We start from the raw sequence: 19,571 nt of genomic DNA, 5'->3' as shown, positions 1-19,571 counted from the left end.
GCGCGCAGCGCAGTTCTACAGACAGTAATCTAAGTTACTGATGTTGGTTAAGGGATAAACATAGGCCAGGAAACAAGGTATGACTGCCCTGTTCTTTTTAAAATAATCCACCTCGGGGGACAGCCCGGGGTCTTGGTTCAATATTTCTTTCTAAAGACAGCATCTCTGACAATGCAGTACTTCCTCAGACCGAACTGGAATGTAGATTACCAGCTCTCAAGTCAAAACAGTGGGCCACATATTGTAGCCTGGCCATACTTGTGCCTGATTGGGTTCTGACTGGCCATTACCTGCTGAGAAAATGATGATTTCTCCAGAGGGAAGTAAAATTGTCGTGGTGCTCTGCTGATGGCATTGGATTGGATTGGATTTGTTTATTGTCACGTGTACCTCGGTACAGTGAAAAGTATTTTTCTGCAAGCAGCTCAACAGATCATCAAGTACATGAAAAGAAAAGGAAATAAAAGAAAATACATAATAGGGCAACACAAGGTACACAATGTAACTGGATAACACCGGCATCGGGTGAAGCATTGATTCTAATAGGCCTATTTGAAGGTGGATCCTGCTGCTTCATAGTGGGCAGCAGAGCTTTAAAAAAATGACGGCACAACCGGGGCTGTTTTCTATTTTGCCCCTTTTGGGCTAAAGATATTTCATCTAATTTGCCTGAGAGAAAGAAATGGAGAAAAAATAAGAATAAACTTAATAACCTTCTTTTCCAGACAGAGTTGGTATATTTAGGAAAATAATGCAAACATCACGAGCACGACTCTCCCCCCACATGCCGGGTGGGAGAATCGCCGGGGCGCCGCGCGAATCGCGCCACGCTGCCCTGACCCCCGCACGCGATTCTCCCACCCCCCGGAAACCAGCGGTGCACGATTCACACCGGGCCGCTCGGAGAACCGGCGATTCTACAGCCCGGATTCTACGCCGTCCACCCCTGGTCGATGCCGGCGGGATCGCTGGGGGGGCGGCCTGTGGGGGGGCGAGGGGGGCTCCTTCACCGGGGTGGCCTCCGATGGGGTCTGGCCTGCGATCGGGGTCCACCGATCGGCAGGCCGGCCTCTCCCCCCCCTCGGGTCTACCTCCTTCCATGCGCGGCCCCAGAACACTCGCGCCATGTTGGTGAGGGGCCGGCGTGCATAAGACATTCCCCACGCATGCGCAGGATGGCGCGGCCCAACTGCGCATGTGCAGCATTGGGCTGCCCCAAATGCGCATGCGCGTGTTGGTGCGGCGCCCATTTGGCGCTGCGTAAGGACGCTGGAGCGGCCTGAACCGCTCCAGCGCCGTGTTGGCCCACTGTGGGGGCCAGAATAGGTCGTGCCCGGGCCCTGTTCGTGCCATCCTGAAACGCGACGGCGTTCACGATGGCGCGGGCACTTGGTCCGCGCCGCGGAGAATCGCCCCCCACATGATTCAAGCCAGCAAACATAATGCATGCAAGAACTTGCATGCTCCCAAACTCCATAATGCTATCATAATGTTGTAAATGACCTGATATTCAGTGACCTTAAAGCCATATACAAGGCAGGCAAGGCAGGAATCTAGGGTGGCAAATATTTGCAGACAGTTTGTCCAGTTAGAACATCATATATTCTTAATGCTGTCTTTGCCCATGCACATTCTGGCCAGAGATCAATGAATAGTAATCACTGTTGCTTATTCTAGCTGATTCTCTTCCTCCACCCCCCCCCTCCCACCCAACCCCACCTTAAGCTTGGGGTCAAATGAGGTTAATTCTAGTTAACTTGGTATGGACAAAGCATGAAAACTGGAACATCAGAACCTGTACGGTTAAATATATAGGGCAGAATCTAACAAAAAAAACCCAGACTCCTGTTCTGGGTGGGATTAGCGGGGTTGTTCCTGGTGTTTGTAGTGGCGGGAACGACCCTGCTATCGAACGGTACTTGTTATTTTTTTGGGCTTCAGCAGGAACGTCCCACCGAGGCCGCACTCAGTCGCATTTGCTGCCCTGAGGAGCTCCGTTTGCCAATGTAGGAAGAGATCCAGGCACCATTTTTAAATGACGCCCTGATCTCTCAACCCCTGGACACTAACCCCTGCATCCCCAACTCACCTGTTGGGGTGATCTTTGAGACCCCCCTGCACTCTACCTCATACGTGCAGGGCACACCCTGAGCCCGATCCCTAGCACCTGGTACCCTGGCTGTGACCCTGTCACCCTGGCAATGCCATCCTGGCACCCTGGCAGTGCCATCTTGCAGTGCCACCCAGGTGTCCTGATTCCGGCAGGATGCAGCCGGTAAATGGCGTCCATGATATCATATCATATGATGCACTTACCAAGTGAGGTGGAAAGAAGAGTGAAAATTGGAACTGTCAATTACTAGACTGGCCAAGGAATCCTGCCCATGATACCCAATTAAAAATGGAGCTACTGGTCGGTCTTGATAAACATGAAAATATTCAGGGTAGCTCCTGCTCTCAGTTTCTGGCCATCATTTCGGGGAAAATAACATCTCAATTCTGATGGATTTTATGGAGATGAAAAAATATACATTTAAACAGCTAAACTATTGTCAGACCATTCTATGTTATGTAGCTGGGCACAGTTAAGCCTGAATCTCTTTCACTCTGTTGTTATCTCCATCCTCAGGGTTAACACAGAGCATAATGTCACCTGGAATAATGGTGGGAGTTTTTCATATTTTTGTTACATATGGTTACTGATGCTGAAGCAGATCATACTTTAATGCAGAAGTATAAAATATTATGCTAGTAGAGAAATATTACAGCTGGCTACCTCATTACAGACATATCCCACATCTTGACACAGATGGATGAGAACTGGAATAGAATTCTTTCAGGTTTCATTTAAAATAAAATAATTAATATTTGAACAAAAATGTTGTGTAAGATGCAGTATGACCAGCAGGGAAATGAATTCAAACATCTAGCAAGATTACATTTGAAGCCTTTGTTATCTTACTGTCAAAAACAAATTCATAAATCATGATCTCTCAGTTGGGATGAATCCCAGGCCTCGGACAGAGAAATAATAAATAAGCCAGGGATTTTTAATTCTTGTTCACTATCTAGTCCCTGTGCTAGAAAGTGATGGATTCTTCAGCAGCTTCAGATGAGTGTTCAGCCAGGATGTCAGTTGCTCACTGTCTAAGTTGGTGTCACCTCGTATGTGCTGTTAAACCAATCTTGTTTTGCAGTTCCAAATTCAGATATTAAGTACAAAATCTCTGCTTCACACTGGCTTTGCAGTGTGCTCATTTGTCCTGGAAATGCATTGATAACGTACATTGAAGTAAATGTGGCCTGATAGCCATTACAGAAACACGGGGCGCGATTTAACGGAAACAATTCTAAGAGTAATTCTGGGCGCGACTGGCGGGTTGTTTCCTGACGGCCTTGCAAGCGAGATTGCAGCCCATTTTTAATGGCACTTAGTGCCAGAAATGAGTCCCCATGAGCTTCGCACCGTTACTGTCTCGCCATATAATTCGCCAGAATCAAGCCTTGGCAGCTAGCTGCTAACAAAGGGGAGCTGCTTTTAAGCACTCCCTCAACACCCACTCCCAGTCAACACACAAGCATGGCAGTGCGCAGACCTACTCCTTGCTTTGGAGATGGCGACCAGGCCAGGCTTCTGGACACCATGGAGACAAGACGCGAAATCCTGTTCCCCCGAGGGGGTTGGGGGCCCAGCAGCAGGGCCATCAATGCCGCATCACAGGCAATGTCAGCAGCTGTCAGTTTGGGCAGCATGACAAGGAGGACTAGCGAGCTGCAAGGGTAAATTACCACCTCTCTTCTGGCATCAGTTCCGCCTGCCAGCCCTCAAATTCCCAACCCACAAATCACTGGCGGACAACTCGCATCTTCCCCACATCTGATCTTCCTGCTTGTTCCTCAGATCCCCCGGCAGCCAGCAGCACAACCCCTTCATGTTCAGGGGCAATCCCCACACATGCCACCTGCTATAGACCCCCTGAACCACCAAGCGCGATGCTCACATTGTCTTCTCTTTGTCCCCACAAGAGAAGATAGTCCATGATAGGCGGAAAAGGGCCAAAACGAGGGATGGAGTCCTCACCCTCTTCAGGAATGGGCCCTGAAGATCGTGGGGTTGACAGAGGAGAATTATGTCACCGACAGCGAGGTAGGCCTGCTCCACAGAGGTGAGGATCCACTGCCCCTGCACCCAGATGACCTGGCTCAAGTGAGTTGTTAATGTCAGGTAAAATTATCCCCCCTCACACTGAACATTGACCACATGTCCGTTCTCTCGCAGGAACTCCATCTAACGGGTACGGGCCATCCAGAGCTGTTACCTCTACTGCCACCCAAGAGACCACCTCAGAGGAGAGCTCCAAGGTGACCACTGAATCGTCACAGCTATTATCACCACCGTCCACCAGTGCAGAGACAAACACTTTGGTGAGTGACATTAGTAGATTGCTTCTGGGTGTATCCTGGGGACATAGCTAGCTGTAGCAGTAGACCACGTTAGATCAAGCAGATTGAGGATCACTGAGTGGGCACTGGGGGGGCATTATCTGTAGCTAGTGGGTTTGGAAATGTCAAATGTTCACAATTAAAACACATACACTTGATTCATGTGAATCCTCTGTGATGTATGTCTTCACAGCGGGCCTGCACCCCCCACCCCCTGTTGCCCTCCGCTCAGGGTCAGGGAATGGGGGGAGCTTTTGGAAATGGGGGTGATCAGGGAATTAGGGGAAGGAGTGGAGCAGAATGGGGATGAGGATGTGTGCTGACAGAAAAAGCCTCGTCCGATGAGAATTGGGTGAAGATGAGGGCCTTCATGGTCCTCCAGAACCTTGCCAGCACATGTTCTCCATCTTCCTGCTCCTCTGCGGCTTCTCTCTGTGCATATGCACCATTCTCTTCTCGTCAGACAAGGCAACATATCCCTCCTTATCCTCCTCCAGCACGTTGACCCGTTGCTGTGCCAGTTGTGGAGGGTAGAGGTGTGGGCTTAAGTAGGGTTCTCTTTCCAAGTGCTAGTGCAGACTTGATGGGCTGAATGGCCTCGTTCTGCACTGTAAATACTACGATTTTATGATGGATCAATCGAGAAGAGGCAAACTTTTAAGGAATTATATCAGAATACTCACAATAGATATATTCCTACAATGATGCAAAATTCTAAGGGGAGGACTTACCATCTGTGATTATCTAAAGAAGTTAAGGAAAGCATCAAACTTAAGGAAAATGCATAAAACTGCACAATGATGAGTGGCAGTTCAGAAAATTAGTCAGAATATAAAGTGAGGCAGAGAATGTCTCAAAGGTTAATTTCTTTCTCCTGATTAGAGTATGAGAGGAAGCTAGCTGGAAATGTCTAATAGATAGCAAGAGTTTTTATGGATACTTGAAAAGGAAACGAGTGAGTAAAGTGAGTGTTAGTTCTCTGGGGATTTAATAGTTAAAAATAAGGAATGGTGGAAGAAATTAACACATATTATACTTCTATCTTCACCAGAGGATACAAAAACATTCCAGCAATAGCTGTAAGTTACAGTCATTAGGAAAACTGTGCTGAGCAAACTGATGGAATCTTGAGCTGACAAGTTTCCAGGTCGGTAAGGACTGCATCTTAGCCTGTGAAAAGAGGTGGCTAATGAGGCAGTGGATGTGTGGAGTTAAATTTCCAAAATTCATGAGATTCTGGAACTGTTACACCAGAGTGGAAAGTAGGAAACATAACCCTTCTATTCAAGTAGGATGGGAGGGAGATTTTCACAGCAACTTCATCGCAATGTTAATGTGAGCTTACTTGTGAAATAATAAAGATGATTAGAAAGATTAGAAAATAGGAAACTTTTGGCAAGTTAGTTTGCGGTTTGTTGTGGGAAAGGTGTCAGAATCGATCATTAAGGAGGTTATAGCTGAGCACTAAGGACAACTCAAGGTAATCGGGAAGCGTCAGAATGGTATTTTGAAAGGGAAATCATGATGGAGTAACATGCATTGTGGGCAAAGGAGAGCCTGTCACCTACTGTGTTTGGTATTCTCGAAGGCATATGATAAGGTGTCATATCAACGGTTATTGTGAAAAATATAAGCTTCGGTTGTCCGAGGTAACATGGATGAAAGATTGACGGACTGGCAGGAAGTAAAGACCATGCATAAATGGGTATTTTACTGATTGGCAGGTTGTGACGAGTGGAATCCCGCTGGGGTCTGTGCTGGGAACTCAACTTTTTACAATTTATATCAATGACTTACTTGAGGGAGAAGATGTTTCAACTAGTAGAAGAAACTAGAACCCGAGGGCACAGCCTCAGACTGAAGGGACGGTCCTTTCAAACAGAAATGAGGAGGAATTTCTTCAACCAGAGGGTGGTGAATCTGTGGAACTTTTTGCCGCAGAAGGTTGTGGAGGCCAAATCACTGATTGTCTTTAAGACAGAGATTGATAGATTCTTAGACCATAAGACATCGAAACAGAATTAGGCCACTCAGCCCATCGAGTCTGCTCCGCCATTCAATCAGGGCTTATATTTTTCTTATCCCCATTCTCCTGCCTTCTCCCCATAACTCCTGATCCCCTTATTAATCAAGAACTCAGCCTCCACAGACTTCTGCGACAAAGAGTTCCACAGATTCACCACCCTCTGGCTGAAGATATTCCGCCTTGTCTCTGTTTTAAAGGATCATCCCTTTAGTCGGGGATGGTGTCATTTGGTTCTAGTTTTTCCGACAAGTGGAAACATCCTCTCCACGTACACTCTATCCAGGCCTCGCAATATCCTGTAAGTTTCAATAAGATCCCCCCTCATCCTTCTAAACTCCAACAAGTACAGACCCAGAGTCCTCAGGGACTATGGGGAGAAGGCAGGAGAATGGGGATGAGAAAAACATCAGCCATGATGAATGGTGGAGCAGACTCGATGGGCCGATTGGCCCAATTCTTCTCCTTTGTCTTATGGTCTTATGGAAACCCACAACAGGTAAGTATTGAAGCCTGTCTCTGCAATGGTGAAATTTGAGGAATGTACATTTTGAGACCTATCGCCACCTTTTAACTGCAGAGTATGGTGAACTCAGCCCAACGCATCACACAAGTTTGAAATCCTCCCATTAATTCTGTATACACCTCCCACTATCTCAGGAAGGCAGACAGAATTGTCAGAGACCCCTTTGCCCTCTTCCAGATCCTTTCATCAGGCAGAAGATACAGAAGTCTGAAGACCCGCACATCCAGACATAGGAACAGCTTCTTCCCCACAGCTACTAGACTCAACAACGACTCTCCCTTGGACTTATCTGTTCCCTGTAAGAACACTATTCACGATGGCCCTTGTTCCGCACTGTGAGCAATCACTATTTGTTGATGTACCATTGTCAATGTACTCTGTCGATTATTCTTTTGTCTACAATGTATGTACTGTGTTCGTTCCCATGGCCACAGAAAAATACTTTTCACTGTACTTTGGTACATGTGAAAATAAATATCTATCAATCAATTTTACGTGGCCAACTGAGGTGGCAGCACTAGGGGAGAACAAAAATCCACCAAAGCGATCCTGATCATATCTGTGAGGCGATAGCATGCCTCATTGTCCTATTTTTCTGCGATTGCAATGAAGAATATAAGAGAATTTCTCCCTCATTGTCTTGACTGTTGCCTGAAAGGATTCTTTCACGAAATGTGGGCATCGCTCTGCCCACTGGGGTCGAGAATTTCAAAGATTCACAGCCCTCTTGTGCACAGGAATTGCTGCTCATCTACGTTCTGAACATCGGGCGGGATTCTCCCCTACCCAGCGGGGCGGGGGGGGTTCCGGCGTAATGGAGTGGCGGGAACCACTCTGGCGCACGCCGCCCCAAAGGTGCGGAGAAGGGCCAAGCCCTCACCTTGAGGGGCTAGGCCCGCACCGGAGTGGTTTCCGCTCCGCCGGCTGGCGGGAAAGGCCTTTGGCACCATGCCAGCCGTGGTCTTCGCCGGGCGACGCACGCGCGGGAGCGTCAGCGGCCGTTCCCGGCATCCCCGCGCATGTGTAGGGGAGGGGGTCTCTTCCGCCTCCGCTATAGTGAAGACCATGGAGAAGGCGGAAGAAAAAGAGTGCCCCCACGGCGATACCGATCGCGGGCCAGGCCACCGTGGGGGCATCCCCCGGGGCCAGATCGCCCCACGCCCCCCCCAGGACCCCGGAGCCTGCCGTGCCGCCTTTTCCCGCCGTTCAAAAGGAGGTTTAATCCACGCCGGCGGGCGAGGGTTGACAGCGGCGGGACTTCGGCCCATCGCATGCCAGAGAATCGCCGGGGGTGGGCCCGCCGACCGGCGTGGCGTGATTCCCGCCCCCGCCAAATCTCTGGTGGCGGAGAATTCGGGACACGGCGGGGGCGGGATTCACGCCAGCCCCCGACGATTCTCCGACCAGGTGCGGGGTCGGAGAATTGCGCCCATCATCTTTAATATGAATGGACTTACTAATGGTGCCTTATAGTGCCATGAAATATTCCCATGATTGCACTGTCGAGTTTTTGTTGCAGCATTCTTTCAAACTAACAGCAGCATTCCGTAAATCCAGCCAGTACCACTGATCGCAAATAGGTTCTTCCAGCTACTGTGCCACACAATGATGGTACCTGCCATGGCATCCATACTAACGCCATCAGACTGTTGTATATGTATCACTGTATACTCCTTTCAAGTGTTAATCAGTACAAAATGATATATCCCAATGCGAGAGAAAACAATCGGGAATAAAAACATGATCGCTGTAGTCATTGTATCATGTGCCTGTCAGATTCTCCACCATGATGATAAGTGTTGAGAAGGGCATATCCTGAATGTGTGAGATTCTAATACACATTGTGGAAGCTAAAAAGAGATGTTTGGAAAGCGAGGCAGTTCCATGCCATCCGCTTGAGATCCACGTATAGCTATAGCCTTGTTTAGAGTCTTAGGTTCTCTCATATGTGCTCAGGCAGCTCCATATGGCAGCATTTTGGCGTTTTCCACAGACTGATTAAAATGAAGCTCAAACAACGAGGGGATAATATCTGCCAGGTGACCTCCCAATGCTGTTTTGCGTTGTGACAACCATCAAAGCTATGAAACAGAGAAACTGGGAGAAAGGGAAGGATGGAATATATCATGGGAGTTGTGGCTCCCTCTATCCCTCTGGTTCCACTATTGGTTATTAACCTCACCAATTGCGCAGAAGGAAGAAAGTACACAGAGTTTGCCTCTCCCCGCAGCAACCTGAATCTAACCCATGAGATATACTTTCTCAGAGAACTGGGGGCCGGATTTCCATGTTAGTGTCAGGAATCATGAGTTGGGATATTTCCCAATGTTGCATTCCTACATCCTATATCAACCTGCGTGCACAGATTATCCACCCCCACCCTCCTCCAGGGAGTTGGGATCAGGCTGGAGATAGGTCTGCCACCTCTTGAAGTATACCTAAAGTAGGAAAGGAGGTGGGCGGATGCTGAAGCCAACAAGTTATAAGGCTTGCCTCCATTAGTACCTTATTTATAGAACATAGAACATAGAACAATACAGCGCAGTACAGGCCCTTCGGCCAACGATGTTGCACCGAAACGAAAGCCATCTAACCTACACTATGCCATTATCATCCATATGTTTATCCAATAAACTTTTAAATGCCCTCAATGTTGGCGAGTTCACTACTGTAGCAGGTAGGGCATTCCACGGCCTCACTACTCTTTGCGTAAAGAACCTACCTCTGACCTCTGTCCTATATCTATTACCCCTCAGTTTAAAGTTATGTCCCCTCGTGCCAGCCATATCCATCCGCGGGAGAAGGCTCTCACTGTCCACCCTATCCAACCCCCTGATCATTTTGTATGCCTCTATTAAGTCTCCTCTTAACCTTCTTCTCTCCAACGAAAACAACCTCAAGTCCATCAGCCTTTCCTCATAAGATTTTCCCTCCATACCAGGCAACATCCTGGTAAATCTCCTCTGCACCCGCTCCAAAGCCTCCACGTCCTTCCTATAATGCGGTGACCAGAACTGTACGCAATACTCCAAATGCGGCCATACCAGAGTTCTGTACAGCTGCAACATGACCTCCTGACTCCGGAACTCAATCCCTTTACCAATAAAGGCCAACACTCCATGGGCCTTCTTCACAACCCTATCAACCTGGGTGGCAACTTTCAGGGATCTATGTACATGGACACCTAGATCCCTCTGCTCATCCACACGTCCAAGAACTTTACCATTAGCCAAATATTCCGCATTCCTGTTATTCCTTCCAAAGTGAATCACCTCACACTTCTCTACATTAAACTCCATTTGCCACCTCTCAGCCCAGCTCTGCAGCTTATCTATATCCTTCTGTAACCTGCTACATCCTTCCACACTATCGACAACACCACCGACTTTAGTATCGTCTGCAAATTTACTCACCCACCCTTCTGCGCCTTCCTCTAGGTCATTGACAAAAATGACAAACAGCAACGGCCCCAGAACAGATCCTTGTGGTACTCCACTTGTGACTGTACTCCATTCTGAACATTTCCCATCAACCACCACCCTCTGTCTTCTTTCAGCTAGCCAATTTCTGATCCACATCTCTAAATCACCCTCAATCCCCAGCCTCCGTATTTTTTGCAACAGCCTACCGTGGGGAACCTTATCAAACGCTTTGCTGAAATCCATATACACCACATCAACTGCTCTACCCTCGTCTACCTGTTCAGTCACTTTCTCAAAGAACTCAATAAGGTTTGTGAGGCATGACCTACCCTTCACAAAGCCATGCTGACTATCCCTGATCATATTATTCCTATCTAGATGATTATAAATCTTGTCTCTTATAATCCCCTCCAAGACTTTACCCACTACAGACGTGAGGCTCACCGGTCTATAGTTGCCGGGGTTGTCTCTGCTCCCCTTTTTGAACAAAGGGACCACATTTGCTGTCCTCCAGTCCTCTGGCACTATTCCTGTAGCCAATGATGATATAAAAATCAAAGCCAAAGGTCCAGCAATCTCTTCCCTGGCCTCCCAGAGAATCCTAGGATAAATCCCATCAGGTCCCGGGGACTTATCTATTTTCAGCCTGTCCAGAATTGCCAACATCTCTTCCCTACGTACCTCAATGCCATCTATTCTATTAGCCTGGGGCTCAGCATTCTCCTCCACAACATTATCTTTTTCCTGAGTGAATACTGACGAAAAATATTCATTTAGTATCTCGCCTATCTCGTCAAACTCCACACACAATTTCCCATCCCTGTCCTTGACTGGTCCTACTCTTTCCCTAGTCATTCGCTTATTCCTGACATACCGATAGAAAGCTTTTGGGTTTACCTTGATCCTTCCTGCCAAATACTTCTCATGTCCCCTCCTTGCTCGTCTTAGCTCTCTCTTTAGATCCTTCCTCGCTACCTTGTAACTATCCATCGCCCCAACCGAAACGTCACACTTCATCTTCACATAGGCCTCCTTCTTCCTCTTAACAAGAGATTCCACTTCCTTGGTAAACCACGGTTCCCTCGCTCGACGCCTTCCTCCCTGTCTGACCGGTACATACTTATCAAGAACACGCAGTAGCTGATCCTTGAACAAGCCCCACTTATCCAGTGTGCCCAACACTTGCAGCCTACTTCTCCACCTTATCCCCCCCAAGTCACGTCTAATGGCATCATAATTGCCCTTCCCCCAGCTATAACTCTTGCCCTGCGGTGTATACTTATCCCTTTCCATCATTAACGTAAACGTCACCGAATTGTGGTCACTGTCCCCAAAGTGCTCTCCTACCTCCAAAATCCAACACCTGGCCTGGTTCATTACCCAAAACCAAATCCAACGTGGCCTCGCCTCTTGTTGGCCTGTCAACATATTGTTTCAGGAAACCCTCCTGCACACACTGTACAAAAAACGACCCATCTATTGTACTCGAACTATATCTTTTCCAGTCAATATTTGGAAAGTTAAAGTCTCCCATAATAACTACCCTGTTACTTTCGCTCATATCCAGAATCATCTTCGCCATCCTTTCCTCTACATCCCTAGAACTATTAGGAGGCCTATAAAAAACTCCCAACAGGGTGACCTCTCCTTTCCTGTTTCTAACTTCAGCCCATACTACCTCGGAAGAAGAGTCCCCATCTAGCATCCTCTCCGCCACCGTAATACTGCTCTTGACTAGCAGCGCCACACCTCCCCCTCTTTTGCCTCCTTCTCTGAGCTTACTAAAACACCTAAACCCCGGAACCTGCAACATCCATTCCTGTCCCTGCTCTATCCATGTCTCCGAAATGGCCACAACATCGAAGTCCCAGGTACCAACCCATGCTGCCAGTTCCCCTACCTTGTTTCGTATACTCCTGGCATTGAAGTAGACACACTTCAAACCACCTACCTGAACACTGGCCCCCTCCTGCGACGTCAAATCTGTGCTCCTGACCTCTATACTCTCATTCTCCCTTACCCTAAAACAACAATCCAGGTTCCCATGCCCCTGCTGCATTAGTTTAAACCCCCCCAAAGAGCACTAACAAATCTCCCCCCCAGGATATTTGTGCCCCTCAGGTTCAGATGTAGACCATCCTGTCTGTAGAGGTCCCACCTTCCCCAGAAAGAGCCCCAGTTATCCAAAAATCTGAATCCCTCCCGCCTGCACCATCCCTGTAGCCACGTGTTTAAATGCTCTCTCTCCCTATTCCTCATCTCACTATCACGTGGCACGGGCAACAACCCAGAGATAACAACTCTGTTTGTTCTAATTCTGAGCTTCCAGCCTAGCTCCCTGAAAGCCTGCCTGACATCCTTGTCCCCTTTCCTACCTATGTCGTTAGTGCCAATGTGGACCACGACTTGGGGCTGCTCCCCCTCCCCCCTATGGACCCGGAAAACACGATCCGAGACATCACGTACCCTTGCACCTGGGAGGCAACATACCAAACGTGAGTCTCTCACGCTCCCACAAAATCTCCTATCTGTGCCCCTGACTATAGAGTCCCCAATTACGAATGCTCTGCTCCTCTCCCCCCTTCCCTTCTGAGCAACAGGGACAGACTCCGTGCCAGAGGCCCGTACCCCATGGCTTACCCCTGGTAAGTCGTCCCCCCCACAAGTATCTAAAGCGGTATACTTGTTTCTCAGGGGAACGACCGCAGGGGATCCCTGCACTGACTGCTTTTTCCCAGTCCCTCTTACAGTTACCCACCTATCTCCAATCTTTGGTGTAACTAATTCCCTGAAGCTGCTATCTATGACCGCTTCTGCCTCCCGAATGATCCGAAGTTCTTCCAACTCCAGCTCCAGTTCCCTAACTCGGTCTTGGAGGAGCTGGAGATGGCAGCACTTCTTGCAGGTAAAATCAGCAGGGACACTAACTGCATCCCTCACCTCAAACATCCTGCAGGAGGAACATTGCACTCCCTTCCCTGCCATTTCTCTAACTTTCTACCAAGATCTGGCTAACAACTAAATTAAATTTTTATAAAAAATAATAATAATATAATAAAATATGGTACTTACCTCACACCAATGGGTTTTATTATTAGGTTAGAGGAGGAGGGCGGGTGGGAGACACTACACGTGTAGTGTCTCGGGTTTCCTCTCCACCAGAATTTATTGGTGAGGGTCTTCCCAGACGTCCGCGGGTCGACTTCCTGTTCCCGCCTAAAACACTAATTTAAAAAAAAAGAAAAATTCTCAGCTCCTGCTAAAATTGACTAACCAGCCAGCTCCACTCCCGCCGAAATCAACTGGCCTGCCACTGCAAAGACAAGTGCTTTTAAAGGTTGACTTATCTCCCAGCAACCTCCTTCCGCAATGCTCCCGCTGAAACTGACTCACCAGCTGTTCTCACGCCGAAATCGACTGGCCTGCCCCTGCAAAGACAAGTGCTTTTAAAGGTTGACTTACCTCCCAGCAACCTCCTTCCGCAATGCTCCCGCTGAAACTGACTCACCAGCTGTTCTCACGCCGAAATCGACTGGCCTGCCCCTGCAAAGACAAGTGCTTTTAAAGGTCGACTTACCTCCCAGCAACCTCCTTCCGCAATGCTCCTGCTGAAACTGACTCACCAGCTGTTCTCACGCCGAAATCGACTGGCCTGCCCCTGCAAAGACAAGTGCTTTTAAAGGTTGACTTAGCTCCCAGCAACCTCCTTCCGCAATGCTCCCGCTGAAACTGACTCACCAGCTGTTCTCACGCCGAAATCGACTGGCCTGCCCCTGCAAAGACAAGTGCTTTTAAAGGTTGACTTACCTCCCAGCAACCTCCTTCCGCAATGCTCCCGCTGAAACTGACTCACCAGCTGTTCTCACGCCGAAATCGACTGGCCTGCCCCTGCAAAGACAAGTGCTTTTAAAGGTTGACTTACCTCCCAGCAACCTCCTTCCGCAATGCTCCCGCTGAAACTGACTCACCAGCTGTTCTCACGCCGAAATCGACTGGCCTGCCCCTGCAAAGACAAGTGCTTTTAAAGGTTGACTTACCTCCCAGCAACCTCCTTCCGCAATGCTCCCGCTGAAACTGACTCACCAGCTGTTCTCACGCCGAAATCGACTCATTTGTAACTCTTCACCCCACCACTCTCTCCATGCCCCTGCATTCCCCTCATGTTCCCTCCATGCTGCAATGCATCCTCCACACCCAGTATCTGCAATGGTCAAATGTCATGAGCCCCAGAATAACACTTTGAAATGCCCTTAGTACCATCAATATGAACACCATCAATATAAACAACCATCCATTGACACTCCGCTTTAAAAATAAATGCTTCCCTTCAAGGCTCTTACAAGTGTCGGCACACAACCAGTCAAAATCCACTTGGAAAAATATATATTCCTTTTAAGCGATCATAAATCTGTCAAAATAAACAAATAGGCATTCACCAACAACTTCAAAGAAACCTAATCCTATTAAATAGTCCTAAAACTGTCATCCAAACAAAGTTCACAGTCCCCTTGCCTGGTGTGAAAACCCTTGCTGAGCTAAATCCATAATGGGGTGTGCAACTCATATGAGAGTCCACTGTACAGTTGTATAAACAACACCTTCCCATACAAGATGACTGCAAAATCTTGAAACTGCATAACATACATTGTGAAACTGACCACAGAGATCAGTGAGCCCGAGCTGCCAACTAAACGATGTTTCCTCTTGGGAGCAGTTGTTTCCTCTTGGGAGCAGTTGTTCTACTATTCTAACAGCTGTCTTGGCACATAAGACATAACGGGACATAATACATAATGATTTTTCATCTCAACAAAAACTTAGGGAACAGTCGCCAGGGCAATGCCTTGACTCAATCTATCCAGTTTGAATTTGAGCAAATCTGGGCAGCTAACTTCTTCATGCTGCATTCTCCATGGCAGTGCCTCTACCAATCAATGTCCACTTGTCAATCAATCAGCCCTCTCTTCTTATGCAGTACCAATCGTTGTTCCCCTGTTGCAGTTTGGTAATTTCTTGCAAGCTATCCTGATGAATGCCAGGTGAAAAGTGTAGATAGGCATGTCTCTTTATCGGCAATAGTAAAATATTTGTGTTGCTTACCAAGAGCTCTATTAGATGCTTATAACTTTAGCCTAATAGTATCCAAAAAGTAACTCCTCAGTGCTCACTTGAGTTTTGAGCTATTTTATAAGCATCTCTATCTGTACAACCAATTGGATTAATGTCAATAAATCCAATAATTAAAATAGTTTTAATCCTCAGCTGATGCCTATTGTTGTGTGTCCGAAAGAGAAAGTAAAAAAAAACCTTCAGACTGCGGACATTGCATTTCATCAGGAAAAAAGCATTTAAAAATTCTGATTCTTTATTCTCTTGTAACTGAAGAGAATTTTACCTTGATCCTAATTAGAAGCAATCCAGTTTGCTTATGCTTTGCACATAATGCACAATATAAACCTGCACAGGAAGGATATAGCATCATCCAATCTTTAGGCACCAATTCTGACACCCTAATCAGTTTGTAATTATGAAAATCACATCAATTGTTTCATCATTTAATAGGAAAAAAACACTGATCATCTAATTAAATGGTTTAAATTCAACTTGTAAGCATCTTATTTTAATCCTAATTTACAGCACGTAATATATCTTTGCCAACTGTCAGCGTTCAGTCATTTGATAATTTTCTCATTATTTGTTTCTTCCTATAAATCTATTAAAGGTAACATCTAACTTGAACAGTTAATTGAAGTAAATGTTGCATCCTGTCCTGTCAAGGCGTGGCTTATTGATAATCCACTGTAAAGTTGATTATTGCATCTTTTTAATTGCCTGTTCTGGCACAATGAGGTCAAAAGATGATCTGAAAAAATGGGAGTTTGCACACTGCTTAAAATTATCTTCCTCAAAATATAATTCCACTGTGAGGTGCGAGACAAAAATGTACATTTATGATATGTCAAGAACATCTACACTGGATATAATAAGCAGTGATATTTCCATGGATTATGATGTCTTAGATTTATTGTTGTCAATATCAATTAACTTTGGCAGCACCAGGCAATGCTTTTAGTGTCAAATATATTTTCTTGGAAGCACTTATATTTGGTTCTGAAGCTTTGACAAATATGAAAAGATCACAGAAATCAATAATCAGAACATTCCTCATGTTGCATCAAGCAGAAATTTGGGCTAACTAACTTTCTGTCAAAGGTGTCACTTAAATAATGTTGGAGAAAGTCTTCAACTTCACTCCTGACGGTAATTGGACAAAACAGATTACCCACCTTTGAAGTCCAAGGATGAAAATTTGTCATGTTATGTAACAGACGGGGGATCCACTCTATCAGATAATCTCTCTCGTGGACAATTGACTCCATAGAACTAGACAAACAAATTCACTTGACAAAGATCCTTCTATATCTACACTGAAGTATCATGTGTTTTAACTTCGACCATAGATAAAATGTTCAAAAGGTAACAAATAAACTGAAAACAAGAGTCATTGTTTACTGTCAGTTTGTCCTTCAAAATGTTGCGTTAGACATCATTATTTCCTCGGAGCCTTATTCCTTGAGATCCTTGTTCATAAGTTCATGTTCTAAGGTCTCTCAAATATTTTTAAAGTTCCTCAGCTCCAACAATGCCTCAGCTGGCAAGAAATAGTTTAACCATACAGACCAGATTATTCTAGCTTTAATTCATTGTTTCTGAAATTAGTTGATCTTTACAGGAAAAAGGAAGTTATAATTTCCCTCAACAGCTCTGGACCGGGGATGTGAACACTACTTAAGCTAGCCCATCTTGGATGCTAACCAATACTTCTATTGCAAGCTCCGTGTATAACTGTCTCGAGTGCTCAAATAGTGCTAACACAGAATCAGAGGCTACTCGAGCAGAGGAACAAGCCATATGGCCTTTCAAACCTGTATTGGTTCTTTTCCAAATTTATTCTCACTCAGCTGCTTGCTCCCCATGCCTTTTAGTACTTAACTTTTCCAACTAATTTTTTAAATAATTGATGGAACTATATTCTTTGGATCACTCGTGAAGAATTATTTGAACTAAATACTGGAAGGTGACCAACATCTATCAAACAATATCCCAGTCAATAGTCAACACCAAAAGTGCAGTGGATGAAGGAGCAAAGGGGTGAAAACACATTTCAATAAAACTGTACCACTTAAAGTTGATCATTAAATAATATTACTTGAATAATATGACCTGCAATACTCAGATTATACAAATACCCTACCTTAATCATTTTGAGAACCATGTTTTTGATGAATTCTGAATTTTAGAACATGAATTCTGACTTTTAAAGCCCTCTTAAGTTTCCAAACAACATTGCATGCATTTGCCACTGGATATGACGTTGACTTACATTGATGTCTATGTCTTACATAGAACATATAGTGCAGAAGGAGGCCATTCGGCCCATCGAGTCTGCACCGACCCACTTAAGCCCTCACTTCCACCTGTAACCCAATAACCCCATCTAATATTTTTTTGGTCACGAAGGACAATTTATCATGGCCAATCCACCTAACCTGCATGTCTTTGGACTGTGGAAGGAAACCCGGAGGAAACCCACGCAATCACGGGGAGAACGTGCAGACTCCGCGCTGACAGTAATCCAGCGGAGAATCGAACCTGGGACCCTGGTGCTGTGAAGCCACAGTGCCATCTACTTGTGCTACCGTGCTGCCCTAAATGGCAACCTAAATGGACTTATGATGCTACAATCACCATTTTATTAGCCACACATCACCATCGAACATTTCACAAAGTAAGGAAGCAGGACCATGTTGGATCTTTCTCAGAATGTAGGCATCAGTGGCAAGGTGGCCATTTATTGGCCAGCCCTAAATTGTTCCTGACACGGTGCTGATGAACCTTCTTGAATTGCTGGTAGAAATTGGCTAAGCCATTCCAGAAGTTAAGAGCCAATCACAGTGGTTTGGGACTGCATTCAGGTCGGGTAAGGTTTGTGGATTTCTTTCCCGCATTGATGAACCAAATGCGGTTTTTCATAACCATCTAACACCTTCATGCAATCATGAATACTGATACCAGTTTATTTCTGATGTTTTAAAACTGCGTTCAAATTCTCAAGCTAGTCAATGCCTCTGGATTACTAGATCAGATTCATAACAGCTGCACTACGCTGCTCCTGCATCAACTGGTAAATGAGTATCATACATTGTATTGATTTCCTATTGTGCTAATTGCATATTATAGTCAGAGCACAAACTAATGAATATCAGTGCAGTATATGCAATGGAAATAGTATTCTATCATTTCAGGTGTGTACTTACTCTCCACAATTACTCTTCTGCCTGTCCAGTCATCATTGATAAGCTGGATATTTCCAAAATGAACATCGCTCATAAAAATCCGATTGGTTCCCCTTGTACTTCGCCGGTAATCAAAAGTCAAGGCTATGACATTTTTGAAGTATTCTGGTTTTTCGTACGGTCTTATTGGAGGATTTAAATTAGTTTCATCTGTGAGGTGGATGCTCTTCAATATTGTTCTTTCCGAATAAACCAAGTACCCATCATAATCATGACAACTGACTGCGTCCTCAGCAAGAACACTGTATGAACATCCACAGGTTTTCTGACCTTTTCCACGGTACAAACAAAGCTGTTGGCATCCACCATTGTTTTTTGCACAAATATTGGTACCTGCCAAGAGATATAGTTTGCATTGTTAAGGCATCAATAGCAATTAATGAGCTTTGGCTGATAGAATGCAGGCAGCAGGGGAAAACAAAACTGATTTTAAATCTAGCACTTTGGATCTTACAAGGACGTGGTTTTGTCTGATGCTTTCAAATGTCTGACCGATTTGATTTCATGCTTGATCAGTCACTTAACTTTCCCCAAGGAAAGTGAGACGTCATAAATTACTTCTAAATTGGATTGGGTGTTGCAGTGTGTTTGTGAAACTTACTTTCACTTAAACATTTCTGCTGTGGCCTTAGTTTCAATAAGCTGATGGATGCTGACCCAGTGATTCTACATTGTACTATAATTTTGGATCTCAAACAAGCTTGCTCACTCTTCCTCTCCAGACTTGCTGGATTTCAATTAAAATGACTTTAGCACCCAACTGGTATGTAAAATCTGCATGTTAAGATGTTTAAGCTCTG

The 19,571-nt window shown here is 45.8% G+C and overlaps 1 protein-coding gene across 1 annotated transcript in view; it reads right to left on the bottom strand.

Annotated features, from left to right (window-relative positions):
* The window catches only part of LOC140406652 (low-density lipoprotein receptor-related protein 1-like), a 1,475,832-nt gene that overhangs the window by 618,761 nt on the left and 837,500 nt on the right, over positions 1-19,571 (bottom strand). The window contains exon 35 of the mRNA XM_072494659.1: positions 18,733-19,104. Within this exon, the coding sequence (XP_072350760.1) occupies positions 18,733-19,104 (372 nt within the window). The remainder of the gene's footprint in view (positions 1-18,732; positions 19,105-19,571) is intronic.

Source organism: Scyliorhinus torazame, chromosome 2 (assembly GCF_047496885.1).
Source record: "Scyliorhinus torazame isolate Kashiwa2021f chromosome 2, sScyTor2.1, whole genome shotgun sequence".
Taxonomy (NCBI): domain Eukaryota; kingdom Metazoa; phylum Chordata; class Chondrichthyes; order Carcharhiniformes; family Scyliorhinidae; genus Scyliorhinus; species Scyliorhinus torazame.
This window is presented reverse-complemented; position numbering and strand designations above follow the sequence as displayed.